At 42.1% G+C, this 18738-nt stretch overlaps 2 protein-coding genes across 2 annotated transcripts; both read left to right on the top strand.

The window, feature by feature from the left end:
* Nucleotides 1-618: 618 nt before the first annotated feature.
* On the top strand, nucleotides 619-10471 carry LOC148199623 (uncharacterized). The gene is made up of 3 exons (XM_088112727.1): nucleotides 619-758; nucleotides 7411-8458; nucleotides 8561-10471. Exons 1-3 carry the CDS (start codon nucleotides 619-621, stop codon nucleotides 10469-10471), a joined length of 3099 nt encoding a protein of 1032 aa, XP_087968853.1.
* Nucleotides 10472-11472: 1001 nt separating this feature from the next.
* Nucleotides 11473-17969, top strand: LOC148199622 (uncharacterized). The gene is made up of 3 exons (XM_088112726.1): nucleotides 11473-11649; nucleotides 11776-13039; nucleotides 17794-17969. The coding sequence occupies exons 1-3, from the start codon at nucleotides 11473-11475 to the stop codon at nucleotides 17967-17969; spliced, it is 1617 nt and encodes a 538-aa protein (XP_087968852.1).
* Nucleotides 17970-18738: the final 769 nt, after the last annotated feature.

Genomic DNA, 18738 nt, shown 5'->3' with positions numbered 1-18738 from the left:
TTCAATTTGTTTTAATAGAATTAATTAATTAAAAAAATTAATAAAAAAAAAAAATTGAAAAATAAAATTAAAACTGAAAATAATAAAAAATAATAATAATAAAATTGAAAAAAAATGGAAAACGTGGAAAAGGGCACGTGTGGAGGTGTGTCTCAGCAGGGGGGACCAGGTGGTCAAGAGAATATTTTTCTAAGATTTTGGGAGAGAGAAAAGGGGGGAGACCAGGTTGTTAGAGCAGCAGAATTTGGTTGGATCGGATTGAGAAAAAAGGAGAGAGAGTGCACACGCGAAACCATCATCTAGAATCATCACCGGCACCGGCAGAGAAAGAGAAGAGTGAGAAGAGGTCGCCGGCTACACAGCTAGCAGTAGCAGCAGCCATAACAGCAGGTAGGTCTTTTGTTCACCTGTACATTCAGATTCATCACATATGCTTACTGCATAAGCTCCATTCATCCCTTATCCCGTCAGCCCATGCACCATCATCAGAATCATCTATCCCCTTCACGCTAAAATGCACACAACACACTCATCTCTTCCAATACCAAATTAACGAGGTTCAACCAACATTAAACCCATCAGTAAACATTAAAAATTAGGGGAGGCAGAGAGGGAAAAATGGTGTTGCAGGGGGGCATTCGGTCTTCGAGAAAATCATCGAATGAGAGGAAGAGGGTAGCTGATTGTTTCGTGGTTGGTGGTTTGGAAGTAGTAGTCTGCTGTGTGGTGGTGGCAGTGGCGTCGCTAAGGTCGTCCTGGTAGGTGATGGTGACCGTGTAGGTGGCTGAGGAGGTAGACGAGTATAGGCACGGGGAGGGACATTATCGTGACAGTGGTCGTGTTCGTCGTAGAGGTTTTAGCAATGGTGAAGTTGATGTTGATGGGTGATGATAACACGAGTGGATCGGAGATGAAGGTGGAGAAAAACCCTCCTTGAGAGTTGCTGGTTTTCGAAGAGAGAAGAGTGGAGACGATGGTGTTTTGGCTGACGGTGGTTCTGGTGGTGCGAAGGGGTCGCCGGTGAAGCCAAGGCGCGTTCTGTTTGAGGTGACGGTGGTCGGCCATGGCAGAGGTGGTGATCAGTTGTGGTGATTGAACAAGAAACCTTGAATCTCTGGAGAAGGTGCAAAACAGCGTGAATGAGTGGGAATGAGGGTGAACCTCCTGAACCCCTAGAAAATTCTAGGTCAGAAGCATTGGACTGGGCCAGGCCCAGAAATGAACGTACGTTCGGGAACATTCAGCCTTTTTCTGACCGTTCGTGCAACGTTCCAAATGAACGAGCGCTCGTTATCTAAACGAGCGAACGCTCGTTATCTTTTAGCCTTTTGAGCGTTCGTTTCTCACCAATGAGCGATCGTCATCTAAACGAGCGAACGCTCGTTATCCTTAGCCTTTTTGACCGTTCGTTCAGCACTCTCACCAACGAGCGCTCGTTATCCAAAAGAGCGAACGCTCGTTATCCTTAGCCTTTTTGACCGTTCGTTCAACATTCTCACCAATGAGCGCTCGTTCGCCATCTCCCCACAACGAACGCTCGTTACTTAGCGCTCGTTCGCCATTTCCACAGCGAACGCTCGTTACTTAGCGCTCGTTCGCCACTTCCACAACGAACGCTCGTTACTTAGCGCTCGTTCGCCATCCCCACAACGAACGCTCGTTACCGACGTTCGTTCGCCACTTCCACAACGAACGCTCGTTACTTAGCGCTCGTTCGCCATCCCCACAACGAACGCTCGTTACTGACGTTCGTTCGCCACTTCCACAACGAACGCTCGTTACTTAGCGCTCGTTCGCCATCCCCACAACGAACGCTCGTTACTTAGCGCTCGTTCGCCACTTCCACAGCGAACGCTCGTTACTTAGCGCTCGTTCGCCACTTCCACAGCGAACGCTCGTTACTTAGCACTCGTTCGCCACTTCCACAGCGAACGCTCGTTACTGACGCTCGTTCGCCACTTCCACAGCGAACGCTCGTTACTTAGCGCTCGTTCGCCACTTCCACAGCGAACGCTCGTATTTTAGCGTTCGTTCACCATCTGCCCAATGGACGCTCGTCATTTAGCTCACATTTTTAAGCGTCCGTCCGTTATGTTCCCCAATGGACGTTCGTCCTCTCCCCCAACGAACGTTCGTTGTCCTGAATCCTTTCCCAGCGTCCGTTCGGCACTTCCTTTTCTTTTGTTTGTTCATTTTATTTTCTTTTATTTTCTTATTTTGTTTTACCTATTTATTTTAGACATTTACTTATCCTAAAATATATATATTTAATGATACAATATTGATAGTTTAAATAAAAAGATTTTACAAAAAATATTTTGAAAAGGTTTAAGCACACGTGCGACCGCTCGCGTAGGCCTTGTGCTGAAAATCTTTTCCTTTTCTTTTATAAAAATTAAAAATCAAATAAAAAATATTTTGAAAAGGTTTAAGCACACGTGCGACCGCTCGCGTAGGCCTTGTGCTGAAAATCTTTTCCTCTTCTTTTATAAAAATTAAAAATCAAATAAAAAATATTTTGAAAAGGTTTAAGCACACGTGCGACCGCTCGCGTAGGCCTTGTGCTGAAAATCTTTTCCTTTTCTTTTATAAAAATTAAAAATCAAATAAAAAATATTTTGAAAAGGTTTAAGCACACGTGCGACCGCTCGCGTAGGCCTTGTGCTGAAAATCTTTTCCTCTTCTTTTATAAAAATTAAAAATCAAATAAAAAATATTTTGAAAAGGTTTAAGCACACGTGCGACCGCTCGCGTAGGCCTTGTGCTGAAAATCTTTTCCTCTTCTTTTATAAAAATTAAAAATCAAATAAAAAATATTTTGAAAAGGTTTAAGCACACGTGCGACCGCTCGCGTAGGCCTTGTGCTGAAAATCTTTTCCTTTTCTTTTATAAAAATTAAAAATCAAATAAAAAATATTTTGAAAAGGTTTAAGCACACGTGCGACCGCTCGCGTAGGCCTTGTGCTGAAAATCTTTTCCTCTTCTTTTACAAAAGTTAAAAATCAAATAAAAATATTTTGAAAAGGTTTAAGCACACGTGTGATCGCTCGCGTCGTCTTTGTGCTAAAAACCTTTTCTTTTTCTTAAATAAAAATTACAAAAATATGTTTTAAAGGTTGAACACTCGTGTGATCGCTCGCATCGTCCTAGTGTTCAATACCTTTCTCTCTTATTTACGTAATATTAAACGAGGGTATGAGTGCTCGTGCGATCGTCCGCATCAGCCTAGCACTCAATGCTCTCAAGTCATCCTAAATAAGTAGATAACGGTATGAGTGCTCGTGTGATCGTTCGCATCGGCCTAGTGCTTAATATCGTTATCTCTCTTTTCAAAATAATTAATTAAAAGTATTTAAATATCATTTTAAAGGAATGAGTACTCGTGCGACCGTTCGCGTCGGCCTAGTACTGATTATCTTCTTTTTCTCGAAAATATTAAAAACATAAAAATCTCCAAAAATTAAAAAACATCTGCTTTTTCAAACAAACAAACAGTTTCAGCTAGAACTACGTAACCCTGATTTCTCATTTTGAATGAGAATACGTAGGAGCAAGGTCAATCCTTGTCGGGCCCAAAAAACTAAAAAATATATTTTGTTTATTTAGAATTTTATTTTAGGGGATAATTAAACATTTTGAAAAACCACATCATATTCGTGCATTTAGTTAAAGGTACTGCCTTAGGGCAGGCGTTGTGGGGTGCTAACACCTTCCCCACGCGTAACCGACTCCCGAACCCAATCTTTGGTTTTCGTGGACCGTGCTTTATCGTTTTGAGGTTTTTTCCATAGTTTTCCATAATAAACTATGGTGGCGACTCCAAATCTCTTTTCAAAACCCGTTTCTTTTTTTGGATCGTCGTCCCGTCGCGATTCCGGTTGCGACAGATGGCGACTCCACTGGGGACCGAGAATGAGAGTCGAGCCATTTAATTAGATGCGCGAATTTGGTGTGGTTTTGCTTTGTGTTTTTCTTTCCCTTTTCTCTATCTATGCTTGATATTTAGAATAACTGCAATAACTGTGGAATATTGAACCCTAGGGTAGACAATATGTTTATATCTGCCTGGGAATTTTTCTGGTTGTTTTGCAGGTGAGGGTTTGGGTGTGCATAATTTCCTCCCTTCACACACACACTTTTGGCATATCATGAGTGGGGCCCTATACCCGGGTCTGAGCATAGCTTAGAATTAGAGGAGTTGTGTAGCGGTGTCACTCTGGGATGTACTTCCTGTTTGGCTATCGTGAGAACTCCAGCTAGAGTCTGTTCTCTTCATATGTGTTTTCACACCTAGTTGATTACTCGACTGTTGTGGAAATGCTATGAAGGGGGCCATAGCTCTAGTGACCTTTGACCTTTAGGTTCAGGGAACTACCCTTGTGAGATTGCATATACTTGACCTTGAACTCAAAGCAGTGAACCTTTGGTAGGGCACGATGGGAGGAATATATGCTTCTGTAACCCTCACGCTGTTCGTTTTTTATGATATTACATTCCATACCATGCATGTGTTTTGTTTTGTCATGTTATTTTATTATCATGCATCATATTCATACATCATTTAGTAACATGTTAATTTTAAGGGAAATCACAGGTACCTACTTGACTTCATACGAGATGGATGTTAACACAAGATCCGATGCTACACGGCATGCCGACTCTTCCGAGTTAAGAAAAAAGTATAGTCTAAGGACTCATGTTGGAAATTTGACCGGGCTGATAAACTTGGGCAAAAGGCTTAAGACTATAAAGAGAGAAACCTTTCAGAGAAGACATGGAAATTTGTTGAATTTAATGGAGGTTGAAGTACAAATACCCGCTATCACAGCCTTGGCACAATATTATGACTCTCCGCTTCGATGTTTCACATTTCAAGACTTTCAGTTGGCGCCAACCATAGAGGAGTTCGAGCATATCTTGGGTTTGCCATTGGAGGGCACCACTCCCTACCAACATTTAGAGCATCATGCCTCTATACCCACTATTGCTACCATCATGAAATTACATCCCAAGGAGCTTGAAGACAGGATGATGATGAGGAATCAAGTGCATGGGTTATCACAGGGATATCTAGAGCAGTATTTACATCATCTGGCTGATAAAGAAGATTGGGAAACTTTCATGGATGTATTAGCCCTCACCATATATGGCATTGTCTTGTTTCCCAAAATAGAAGAATTTGTGGATTACACCGCGATAGACGTCTTCGTGGCGAGTAAAACCAGATCAGAGAATCCTGTAACAGCAGTTCTTGCAGATGTTTATGGGACTTTAAGTTTTTGCCATGAGAGAAAGGGAAAGAAGATTCTTTGTTGCTTACCGGCGTTGTATACATGGATGACAACGCGCGTGTTTAAAGAGATGGTCGACGTTAAGAGTCTATCGGAGAATTTGTCACACCAAGGGCTTAAAGGTAAAGGAGGAAACGATTGGGCCCGATTCCTTGCCGGCTTGAGCGAAAGAAGTATAAAATGGCGCCTTCCTTGGCTCGGAAATAAACTGGCTATACAACATTGTGGTAGTTTTCCTAATGTACCTCTCATAGGTGCCCGGTACTGTATCAATTACAACCCTCTTTTGGTGCAAAGACAATTTGGGCATCCTATAAAAGGGGCACCTTCATCAGATTACCTTGCTACCCTATTCATTTATTACGAAGACGGGCATTTCATCGAACTGTTAAGAAAGGTTAAAAGCGCCTGGGAAAATGTTGTTCGAGCAGAGAAGGACTTGAGGGATGGAGTAGTGGATAGCAAAGTTAGTTATCACACATGGATTCTAGAGAGAGTGAAAGTGGTCAAGTTGCCTTTCAAGCCAATCAAGGATCAATCAGCTAGTGAAGGACCATCCCAAGCTCCAGAAAGTGAAGAGGTGCAACAATTGAAAGCTGAGATGGAGAAATTGAAAATTAGGAATGCTAGGTTGGAAAACGAATTACAAAGGGCGCGTAATGATCTTGTGGATATGAAAAATGATAATGAAGAAAAGTCGCGGGCTTATGAAAACCTTGTCAAAAGCCAGAAGGCTGAGAGGGATTACACATTTCGAGTGAAACAGGATCTGGCAGCTGCGAGTAAGGAATTATCTATGAGGGTAAATGAGAAGAAGGTAGCTTTAGAAGAGGGGAAGGAGTGGAAGCACCTCTACGAAGAAGCCAAAAGAGATAAACGAGAAGCCCTGAAGAGATTAAGAGAAGCGTAGATTCAGATAGAAAAAGCGGGGCATGAGATGAAAGAGATGGCCATGTCATTTGAGGCGGATATGAATAGGGAGCGTTGGAAGCTAACAGAAGCAGAGGAAGAGCATCGAACTCTGATAAAACAAATGGAGGAATATATCGAGGAACAGGAGGAGCGATGGAGGTCGATAGATTTTGAAGAAAGGCATCAGGCCTTGATAAAGCGAATGGAAGAGCACATCGCCGAGCAAGAAATGGCTGTAAAGCACTGGAAGGAAAGATTCTCTCAGTTGGCTGCTTTGGCAAACGGGGCAATTGAAGACATCCCCAGGATGGTGTCGAATGCTGAAGCAAGCACTCATTTTTGTAACTCACCAGTGGAAATAGAATTGTTTATTAATCATTGTAAATGGTTGGTGGGAGAGATGAAATCTTTCATTGCCCGGGCGCGGGATTGATGTACATCGGAATTATATGTTTTGTTACTTAGACGATGTAATGGATCAAATTTTCTTTAAATGAAAGATAAGGGATGTTTGTTTGGTATCGGCTTGTGTTAATTTTCCATCAGTATTGTCATCGTTATCCTGTGATTTCCACTTATCACTAGCATGCATCATGTTTTCTTTTGTTTTGCATTTTTCATCCTTATTTAATTTAATTTAATAAAAAATAAACAGCAGTACAAGTGAGAAAACAACGGCAAATTTTCCACGACATCCGTACAGGACTAGAGCTAACTCGAAGGTCATGGAGAATTGGGAGCAGTCACACGAATCTATTAAGGCCGATGTCAGCCAGTTGAAGGATCAAATGGCCCAGATTTTGGCGGCTCTCGAAGCCCTGAAGACTACTGGAGAGTCTTCATCTGCGCATGTTGAGGGGAATGCTCACCCTTATCCCTCAATGTTCAACGCTGCGAGCCAATCTGTTCCTTTCCCACTGTATGGTTTACCTACAGGTTACACTCCTCCTGTAGGAGAGTACTCAGAAGCTGAGCACGCTTCATTCTCATTCCCCGCGACTGTCAATATACCACCAATCGGCACTCAGGGACCTGTCTTAGTGTCGGCTCCCATGGTGGGCACGGGAATGAATGAGACCAACACCACTGATGGAATTCGGGTGACCCCAGTACCGCCTGTGGTTGCTAGGGAGGATTTTTCAGCCGAAGCTGCACCACACGCCACGGTGGTTGGGGGATTTGGTAGCCTCGTTGGAGCTACGGGTAGGTTGGAAAGTCTGGAGGCGAGGTTGAGAGCTGTTGAGGGGGTTGAGAGCTACGGGTTTGGAGATGCGGCCCGATTGAGTTTGGTTCCGGGCTTGAAAATCCCGCCTAAGTTCAAGGCGCCGGAATTTGAAAAATATAGGGGTAACACTTGCCCTAAGAGCCATCTAACCATGTTTTGCAGAAAGATGGCTGCATATGCTTATGATGAGCAGCTGCTCATCCATGTTTTTCAAGATAGTTTGGCTGGAGTGGCGTTAAATTGGTATACCCATTTGGAGCCGGCTCGAATTCGTTGTTGGGCGGACTTGGCTGATGCTTTTGTGAAGCAGTATATATACAATACACATGTTGCGCCAGATCGTTTACAGTTGCAAAACATGTCGAAGAAAGACAACGAAAGTTTTAAGGAGTATGCTCAGCGGTGGAGGGAATTGGCTGCACAAGTCGAGCCACCTTTGTATGATAAAGAAATGGTGGCAATGTTTGTAAATACGCTCCAACCACCATTCTATGAACATATGGTGGGAAATGTATCTTCAAATTTTGCTGATATCATCGTGATAGGTGAGCGGATAGAGATCGGGTTGAAGAATGGGAAGATTGCATATGGCTCGTCGACGGGTGCAAACTCCAAAAAACCCAATTTCAACTCAGGGAAAAGAAAGGAGGGAGATGTGCATGCAACATCTGCAACCCCCGTGTGGAGAGGTCAGGCTCCCACTCATAACTATCGACCATACTGGGGTCAACATCCACATGCAGCTAACGCGTCATTTGGTCATCAAATTAGGCCTCAACAACAACCAGGGTACTATCAACCACAATACATTCCGACGAATAATTGGAGGGGAGGGGCAAATGTAGTTTCCAATATGAATGTGGGTCCAAATGCTTATCCAAGAAGGAACCAGGAAAGAAATTATGTTAACTTTACTCCAATTCCTACAACTTATACGGAATTATTGCCTCAGCTTATCAAACAAGGGCTAGTTGTCGTTTGTCCCCTGAAGCCTTTGCAGCCTCCATACCCAAGAGGCTATGATGCAGAGGCAAAGTGTAGTTATCATGGAGGGGCCGCTGGTCATTCCACTGAGAGGTGTCTGGCTTTCAAGCATAAAGTGCAGACTCTAATTGATTCTGGGTGGTTAAAGTTCCAAGAGGATAAACCTAGTGTCGAGTCCAATCCTTTATCTGGGCATGGAAGTGCTTCGACGAATGCTGTCGAAGTGAAAGAACATGAGCTGGTGAGAAATGTGAAAGAAGTTAAGAGCTCTAGGAGGTTTATCTTGGAGGCGTTGCTGAAAGTGGGTATCTTGAAGGGTGATTATGATGAGAGTATGGCATGCGCGCTCCACCCAGAGGCTGAGCACTCTATTGAGGAGTGTGTTGAATTTGAAGAAATTCTGCAAGACCTGCTAGATCGTGGTCTGATGCAGGTATGCTACAAGAGGGAAGAGGGTGATGTATTTGCACAAACTGGTGATGAATCCGGCATGATTGTACCAGAACCATTGGTGATCCGTTTCACTAAGACTACCTCTATTCCACCAACTCAAGGAAGGTCGCCTGTGGTTATCCATGTACCAGCCCCTTTTCCTTACAAGAACGAAAAAGCCGTCCCATGGAGATATGGGACGTATGCGTCAGGCGAAATGCAAAGCGTTGACCCTGTCGTCAAAAACATATCAGGGATAGGGGGAATGACTAGGAGTGGTCGGATTTTCACATCACCTGAGTTGGCACGAGAAAGGGTTAATGATAATGAAGCAACGATAGCCGCGAAAGCAAAAGAATTCTTAAAGGGGAAGGGGGCACAGACAGAGGAAATCCCCGACAAGGAAGAGAAGAGAGAGGTTTCTGAAGAGGAGGCTATTGAATTTTTAAAATTCATACAACAAAGCGAATATAAGGTGGTGGAACAGTTAAACCGTATGCCTGCTCGCATATCCTTGTTAGATTTGCTCATGCATTCGGCATCACACAGAAAGTTGCTAATGAAGATACTCAGTGAGGCTCATGTGGAGCAAGGTATTTCGTTGAATAAATTCGAGGGTATTGTTGGCAATATTGTTGCTAATAATTATCTCACCTTTACGGATGAAGAGATACCTGCTGAAGGAAGAGGGCATAACAAGGCTCTTCACGTCTCTGTGAAATGCCTGGATCATGTTATAGCGCGTGTTTTAGTGGACAATGGGTCCTCCTTGAATGTCATGCCGAAAGCAACTCTGGAAAAGCTACCTTGCGAAGGAATGCATATGAGGCCGAGTTCAATGATTGTGAGAGCGTTTGATGGTAGCAAACGAGAAGTGATGGGAGAGGTGGAATTGCCAATACAAGTTGGCCCTTGTGTATTTCAAATAACATTCCAGGTTATGGATATCCTGCCAGCTTACAGTTGTCTGTTGGGACGCCCATGGATTCATTCGGCGGGAGTTGTGCCTTCTTCATTACACCAGAAGTTGAAGTACGTGATGGGAGATAAACTAGTGATAGTATCAGGAGAAGAGGATTTTCTGGTGAGTGGGCCATCATCCACACGATACATCGAAGCGGCTGAAGAAGCTCTCGAGATAGCCTTTCAATCGTTGGAGATTGTGGGAAATGCTTGTGTGGAACAGTTTCCAGTAAATCCTCGTTTATCATGTGCTTCTATTATGATGGCTAAGATTATGATAAAAGAGGGCTATGTATATGGGGAAGGTTTGGGCAAATATCGGCAGGGGCGAGCATTCCCTCTAGAAATCGTTGAAAATAAGAACAGATATGGCTTGGGGTACAAACCTACCAAGGAAGACAGGAAAAGGGTGATTGAAGAAAGAAAAGAGCGCAGTCTGGCCCGTGCAGAAAGACGAGGGCCCAGAGAGAGCAAAATTCACATTGTTGACATCAAGGAAAGCTTCCGCAGTGCTGGGTGGATCAACACTGGCCAGATAGCAGCCGTGGAGGATGAAGAAAGGCCTCAAAGTTCGAGCTTTGTGTGGGCTTGCTCCCCTGATACTCAACTCAACAATTGGGAAACATTGGATCTACCTGTGATGCTTAATGTGAACAAAATGTAATAGTTTTAATTAAGCTCATAGTTTCGATTGGGGCTTTAGAACTAAAGTTTTGCGGATTGATTCTTTTTACTTTTCACTCAGCGTGACAATAAAGTTGCATTTCATCATCATTTGGCATTTTTTGTTTATCTTATTTATTTATACTTTTTCATAAATTTAAATGATGCAGATGTGACAATGATTGTTTTGAAAATAATGATATCAATGTTCCTAATTTTGAGCACCCTATCAATAATACGGAAGATGATTTCGAAGATGATGTGGAACCCTCTCCAGAATTGTTGAGATTAGTGGAACAAGAATCTAAGGAGATAAAACCCCATCAGGAGGAGATTGAAATACTCAACTTGGGGGAGAATGATGAGATAAAGGAGGTGAAAATCGGTACTAGTATGAAAACGGAAGTGAGGGAAAGGTTGCGTGCCTTATTGAAGGAGTTTAAAGATGTATTCGCGTGGTCTTACAATGACATGCCGGGTCTGGATACAGATATTGTGCAGCATAAGCTCCCACTCAAGCCAGAATGCCCTCCAGTCAAGCAAAAACTAAGAAGAATGAAGCCGGAAATGTCACTAAAAATTAAAGAGGAGGTCCAAAAGCAATTTGACGCAGGATTTTTGGCCGTGGCAAGATACCCACAATGGGTAGCGAATGTTGTACCAGTGCCTAAGAAGGATGGGAAGGTTCGAATGTGTGTTGACTATCGTGATTTGAATCGTGCAAGTCCGAAGGATAATTTCCCGTTACCACACATCGATACTCTGGTTGATAATACGGCCAAATTTTCGTTATTTTCGTTCATGGATGGATTCTCGGGATATAATCAAATTAAAATGGCACCGGAAGATATGGAAAAAATAACCTTTATCACGTTGTGGGGAACATTCTGTTATAAGGTGATGTCTTTCGGACTCAAGAATGCTGGGGCAACATACCAAAGGGCAATGGTGACACTCTTTCATGATATGATGCATAAAGAAATTGAAGTTTATGTGGATGACATGATTGCAAAATCGGAATCAGAAGAGGAGCATATTTTCAATCTAAAGAAATTATTGGAGAGACTGAGAAAGTACAAACTCAGGTTAAATCCTGCCAAATGCACGTTTGGAGTAAAGTCTGGAAAATTGTTGGGTTTCATTGTCAGTCAAAGAGGGATAGAAGTTGATCCGGACAAAGTAAGAGCGATAACGGAAATGCCTGCGCCCAGAACAGAAAAGGAGGTTCGAGGTTTTTTGGGAAGATTGAACTACATTGCTAGGTTCATCTCCCAATTAACTGATACTTGTGAACCAATGTTCAAGTTACTATGGAAAAACCAGGCCGTAGTCTGGAACGAAGATTGTCAAGTTGCTTTTGAAAAGGTCAAACAATACCTGCAAGACCCTCCTGTATTGCGTCCACCTATGCCAGGAAGACCGCTCATTTTGTATTTGACCGTATTGGATAATTCAATGGGTTGTGTATTGGGTCAGCATGATGAAGATGGGAAAAGAGAGCATGCTATATATTACTTGAGCAAGAGATTCACAGATTGCGAACAACGATATTCGTCGTTAGAGCGAACTTGTTGTGCACTGGCGTGGGCTACTCATCGTCTAAGGCAATACATGTTGAGCCACTCTACTTGGTTGATATCTAAAATGGATCCTATCAAGTATATTTTTGAAAAGCCCGCTCTCACTGGAAGGATAGCTCGATGGCAGATGCTATTGTCAGAGTACGACATTGTATATGTTACTCAGAAATCTATCAAGGGTAGCGCTTTAGCGGAATATTTAGCCCATCAGCCCATTAATGATTATCAGCCAATGCAACCCGAGTTTCCTGATGAAGATATCATGGCTTTATTTGCTGAGAATAAAGAGGACAAAGATGAAAAAGCCTGGACGGTATTATTCGATGGGGCCTCGAATGTAATGGGGCATGGAATAGGGGCAGTGCTTATCTCTCCTAAGAATCAATACATTCCAATGACGGCAAGGTTGTGTTTTAATTGCACGAATAATATCGCAGAATATGAAGCCTGTGCCATGGGAATTCGAGCAGCTATAGAGTCTAAAGCAAAAATTCTGGATGTATATGGAGATTCAGCTTTGGTCATCCATCAATTGAAGGGAGAATGGGAGACTAGGGATACTAAATTAATTCCATACCAAGCTTACATCAGGGGATTAATTGAGTATTTCGATTCCATCACGTTTAATCATATACCGAGAGAAGATAATCAATTAGCAGACGCATTGGCTACCTTGTCATCGATGTTTGAAGTGGATCAAGATGCAGAATTGCCAATGATTGAAATGAAGAGTCATGCGAAACCAGCGTATTGTCATTTCATTGAAGAGGAGGTAGATGGTAAACCTTGGTACTTTGATATCAAGCATTATCTTAAGACCCGAGAATATCCAGAAAAGGCATCAGAAAACGACAAAAGGGCGCTAAGGAGGTTGGTTGGCAGTTTCATTTTGAGTGGGGATATTCTATATAAGAGGAATCATGACATGGTTCTCCTTAGATGCGTAGATGCAAAAGAAGCCGACCTGATACTAAAAGAAGTACACGAGGGTACATTTGGCACGCACATGAATGGGCACTCAATGGCCAGGAAGATACTGAGAGCGGGGTATTTTTGGTTGACTATGGAAAATGATTGTTGTACACATGTGAGAAAGTGTGAGAAATGCCAGGTATACGCAAGTAATATCAATGTTCCACCCACGACCTTGAACGTGTTGTCTGCACCATGGCCCTTTTCGATGTGGGGAATAGATGTCATCGGAGCTATTGAGCCAAAGGCGTCAAATGGACACCGTTTCATATTAGTTGCAATCGATTACTTCACAAAATGGGTTGAGGCCGCTTCTTATGCTAATGTAACTAGAAAGGTAGTGACCAAGTTCATAAAAAGGGAGTTGATTTGCAGATACGGGATCCCTAACAGGATCATCACTGATAATGCCACTAACTTGAACAACCAGATGATGACAGAGTTATGTGAGGAGTTCAAAATTCATCATCTTAATTCTTCTCCTTATCGTCCAAAGATGAATGGGGCAGTAGAGGCTGCTAACAAAAATATCAAGAAGATTGTGCAGAAAATGGTGGTCACGTATAAGGATTGGCATGAAATGCTTCCTTTTGCTTTACATGGTTATCGCACTTCGGTACGAACATCGACTGGGGCAACGCCTTTCTCGCTTGTATATGGAATGGAGGCAGTACTTCCGTTTGAAGTGGAAATTCCGTCCTTACGAGTTTTAATGGAAACCCAATTAGAAGAGGCGGAGTGGGTTCAAGCTCGTTTCGACCAGCTCAATCTCATTGATGAAAAGAGACTAACAGCAGTATGCCATGGACAATTGTATCAAAGAAGAATGAAGAAGGCATTTGACAAAAAGGTACACCCAAGAGAATTTCGTGAAGGTGAGCTGGTGTTGAAGAAGATTCTACCCATACAGAAAGATCATAGAGGCAAATGGACTCCAAATTATGAAGGGCCATTTGTAGTGAAGAAAGCATTTTCTGGTGGGGCACTAATTCTCACAAGAATGGACGGAGAGGAGTTACCATTGCCAGTTAATTCTGATGCAGTAAAAAAGTTTTACGCATGATGATTCCGTGATAGTGGTTGCCATTAAGGGGATGTTGATATTATCGTTAAAGATTATTGTACTCTGTGTTTTTTTTTATATAAAATGAAGTTCACGCGAATTCATTCATATTTTGGTTGTGTGCATTCTATCTGAAATATTGCATGTCACGCTGAGCTGTTAAGTAGTCAAAGGAAAATGAAAATGAAAATGAATAAGCGCTTGTTGATAAAAGCATCACAGGTATATCAAGTTGGTGAGCTCGGTCCTGGAGGATGTCGAAAAAGGAAAACGAAAAAAGAAGGTCACATGTTGAGTTTGTTGTTAATAAAGTTGTCAAGGACATAGTATTTTCAAAAAAAAGAGTTTTGAAAAAATATCGTTGGTGAGTCCTTTCCTGATTCAAGGTTTTGGGTGTAACCGGTGTTCTTTTCTTGATAAAGCATCTGCATTCACATTACTTGAACCCTAATTTTTTCGCTTCCCACAAGACGAAGGATTTCGCCATATACCTAATATTGGGGCATTCGCTGATTAGGGAGATATATATATATATAAAAAAAAAAAAAAAAAAAAGAAATGAAATTGATGTGTCAAGTACTACATAGTTTAGTTTCAGGGTTAAATTCAAGAGAAAATCAGACAAACAAGATTCGGAGTGACGTGTGGCCGTTTTTCGTTATCCAATCGTCAAAAAAATAGTTCATCCAATTGCACCCCTTTTGAGCCAAAATTCATAATTGTTTTCATTACCCTAGACAAGAATCATTAGCATGTCGACGTCAATTTGAAAGGGTACATCACAAGCATCCAAAGTTGAGAAAAAATGAATGAAAGGGGAAATATCATAAAAGACCACAACAGGGGCAACGAAAAGAATGATCCAAAAAAAAAAAAAAAAAAAAAAAAAAAAGAAAAGAAAAAAACAATAAATATGCTTGAAGTTCAAATCCCTAAGGACAATTGACTGGGCACCTTGCAAATGATTCTTGTTTACAGACTTTAACAGTCAAACACTTATTTGGGCCTTTGTTATCCTTTCTTTCAAAACCCTTTGACTTTTAGCCACGGTACAAGCCAATAAAAGTCCACACTGACTGAAGACTGTTGGTCCTAATCTTTCTCACGAGTTTAACTTTGAAACAAAATGACGTGGTGAACGACGCAATTCAGTGTTATTTTCAAAAAAAAAAAAAAAAAAAAAAAAAAATCTCCCTGTCAATCGAAGATCATCCAATTTAGGGGAATCCTTCATACCCAAATCTTTTCACTTTTCCATTGTGCAAAATTGGGGCAGTATGGGAGCACAACATGTTAATAGCACTTTTCCCCAAAGGAGGGACACACAAACGTTAATCATTATTCATTTGCTTTTCATAACCATTCTTCCACATTCTACAGGGTTCAAGTTAATTTGGATTGTAAAAAGCGATAAAAAGAATTCTAACTCAGGGTTACACTTTCTTCCTACTCATCAAAGGGTTCTATACCTATCAACGTTGTTTTTAAGGAATGCGTTTTGAACATACATTGTGTTTGATGACAATATTAACAATGGATTCCAAGCATGGAATTTTCAAAAAAAAAAAAAAAAAAAAAAAAAAAAAAAAAAAAAATGATGAAAAGCGAGAACAAAAGAAAAGAACAAAATGAAAGTCTCATGTGTCCATGCATCCATGCATCATCATGACATGACATCATCTTAGAGGAAGCGAGGAGAATTGTTTGCAAAATCTTCATGTTTTACTCGGCATTTATCAACTTTTCAAAGTTACAAATCAGGTGTTAATTTTCTGTTATCGACCCTCTGCATGGCAATGGTTGGGTTTAAATTTTTGTTCTGTGAGTTTGGCCCTCTGCGAGGCAATGGTCAAATCCAGGTTTTAGTTCTCTGTTATCGACCCTCTGCATGGCAATGGTCGGATTTAAATTTTTGTTCTGTGAGTTTGGCCCTCTGCGAGGCAATGGTCAAATCCAGGTTTTCGTTTTCTGTTATCGACCCTCTGCATGGCAATGGTCGGATTTAAATTTCTGTTCTGTGAGTTTGGCCCTCTGCGAGGCAATGGTCAAATCCAGGTTTTAATTTTCTGTTATCGACCCTCTGCATGGCAATGGTCGGATTTAAATTTCTGTTCTGTGAGTTTGGCCCTCTGCGAGGCAATGGTCAAATCCAGGTTTTAATTTTCTGTTATCGACCCTCTGCATGGCAATGGTCGGATTTAAATTTCTGTTCTGTGAGTTTGGCCCTCTGCGAGGCAATGGTCAAATCCAGGTTTTAATTTTCTGTTATCGACCCTCTGCATGGCAATGGTCGGATTTAAATTTCTGTTCTGTGAGTTTGGCCCTCTGCGAGGCAATGGTCAAATCCAGGTTTTAATTTTCTGTTATCGACCCTCTGCATGGCAATGGTCGGATTTAAATTTTTGTTCTGTGAGTTTGGCCCTCTGCGAGGCAATGGTCAAATCCAGGTTTTAGTTTTTTGTTACTGATACTTTACTTGACATTGGTCATTTGGCATCGTGACTTGAATTATTTTGTTCGTTTTCTTTCATGATTGAAACCCGGACAAAATTAGTGTCTTTATCTTTACTTAGCTTTACTTAAATAATACGAAAAGATTAAATTTTCATATTATTTAGTAATATCTAAGTAAAGAGGGGCAGCTGTCAACACTCAATTTTGTCCGGATTTGTAAAAATTGTGTTTTTAGTGTTTCTTTTATTATTTTTCTTTTATTTTACCTTTTGGTTTTATTCTATTTTATTATATTTTTAGATCTTTGCTTTTAATTCAATTTCTATTTTATTTCTTATTTTCAATTTGTTTTAATAGAATTAATTAATTAAAAAAATTAATAAAAAAAAAAATTGAAAAATAAAATTAAAACTGAAAATAATAAAAAATAATAATAATAAAATTGAAAAAAAATGGAAAACGTGGAAAAGGGCACGTGTGGAGGTGTGTCTCAGCAGGGGGGACCAGGTGGTCAAGAGAATATTTTTCTAAGATTTTGGGAGAGAGAAAAGGGGGGAGACCAGGTTGTTAGAGCAGCAGAATTTGGTTGGATCGGATTGAGAAAAAAGGAGAGAGAGTGCACACGCGAAACCATCATCTAGAATCATCACCGGCACCGGCAGAGAAAGAGAAGAGTGAGAAGAGGTCGCCGGCTACACAGCTAGCAGTAGCAGCAGCCATAACAGCAGGTAGGTCTTTTGTTCACCTGTACATTCAGATTCATCACATATGCTTACTGCATAAGCTCCATTCATCCCTTATCCCGTCAGCCCATGCACCATCATCAGAATCATCTATCCCCTTCACGCTAAAATGCACACAACACACTCATCTCTTCCAATACCAAATTAACGAGGTTCAACCAACATTAAACCCATCAGTAAACATTAAAAATTAGGGGAGGCAGAGAGGGAAAAATGGTGTTGCAGGGGGGCATTCGGTCTTCGAGAAAATCATCGAATGAGAGGAAGAGGGTAGCTGATTGTTTCGTGGTTGGTGGTTTGGAAGTAGTAGTCTGCTGTGTGGTGGTGGCAGTGGCGTCGCTAAGGTCGTCCTGGTAGGTGATGGTGACCGTGTAGGTGGCTGAGGAGGTAGACGAGTATAGGCACGGGGAGGGACATTATCGTGACAGTGGTCGTGTTCGTCGTAGAGGTTTTAGCAATGGTGAAGTTGATGTTGATGGGTGATGATAACACGAGTGGATCGGAGATGAAGGTGGAGAAAAACCCTCCTTGAGAGTTGCTGGTTTTCGAAGAGAGAAGAGTGGAGACGATGGTGTTTTGGCTGACGGTGGTTCTGGTGGTGCGAAGGGGTCGCCGGTGAAGCCAAGGCGCGTTCTGTTTGAGGTGACGGTGGTCGGCCATGGCAGAGGTGGTGATCAGTTGTGGTGATTGAACAAGAAACCTTGAATCTCTGGAGAAGGTGCAAAACAGCGTGAATGAGTGGGAATGAGGGTGAACCTCCTGAACCCCTAGAAAATTCTAGGTCAGAAGCATTGGACTGGGCCAGGCCCAGAAATGAACGTACGTTCGGGAACATTCAGCCTTTTTCTGACCGTTCGTGCAACGTTCCAAATGAACGAGCGCTCGTTATCTAAACGAGCGAACGCTCGTTATCTTTTAGCCTTTTGAGCGTTCGTTTCTCACCAATGAGCGATCGTCATCTAAACGAGCGAACGCTCGTTATCCTTAGCCTTTTTGACCGTTCGTTCAGCACTCTCACCAACGAGCGCTCGTTATCCAAAAGAGCGAACGCTCGTTATCCTTAGCCTTTTTGACCGTTCGTTCAACATTCTCACCAATGAGCGCTCGTTCGCCATCTCCCCACAACGAACGCTCGTTACTTAGCGCTCGTTCGCCATTTCCACAGCGAACGCTCGTTACTTAGCGCTCGTTCGCCACTTCCACAACGAACGCTCGTTACTTAGCGCTCGTTCGCCATCCCCACAACGAACGCTCGTTACCGACGTTCGTTCGCCACTTCCACAACGAACGCTCGTTACTTAGCGCTCGTTCGCCATCCCCACAACGAACGCTCGTTACTGACGTTCGTTCGCCACTTCCACAACGAACGCTCGTTACTTAGCGCTCGTTCGCCATCCCCACAACGAACGCTCGTTACTTAGCGCTCGTTCGCCACTTCCACAGCGAACGCTCGTTA

This window comes from Vigna umbellata, chromosome 4, assembly GCF_029865625.1.
Source record: "Vigna umbellata cultivar VRB3 chromosome 4, Vumbellata_1.0, whole genome shotgun sequence".
NCBI lineage: Eukaryota > Viridiplantae > Streptophyta > Magnoliopsida > Fabales > Fabaceae > Vigna > Vigna umbellata.
This window is presented reverse-complemented; position numbering and strand designations above follow the sequence as displayed.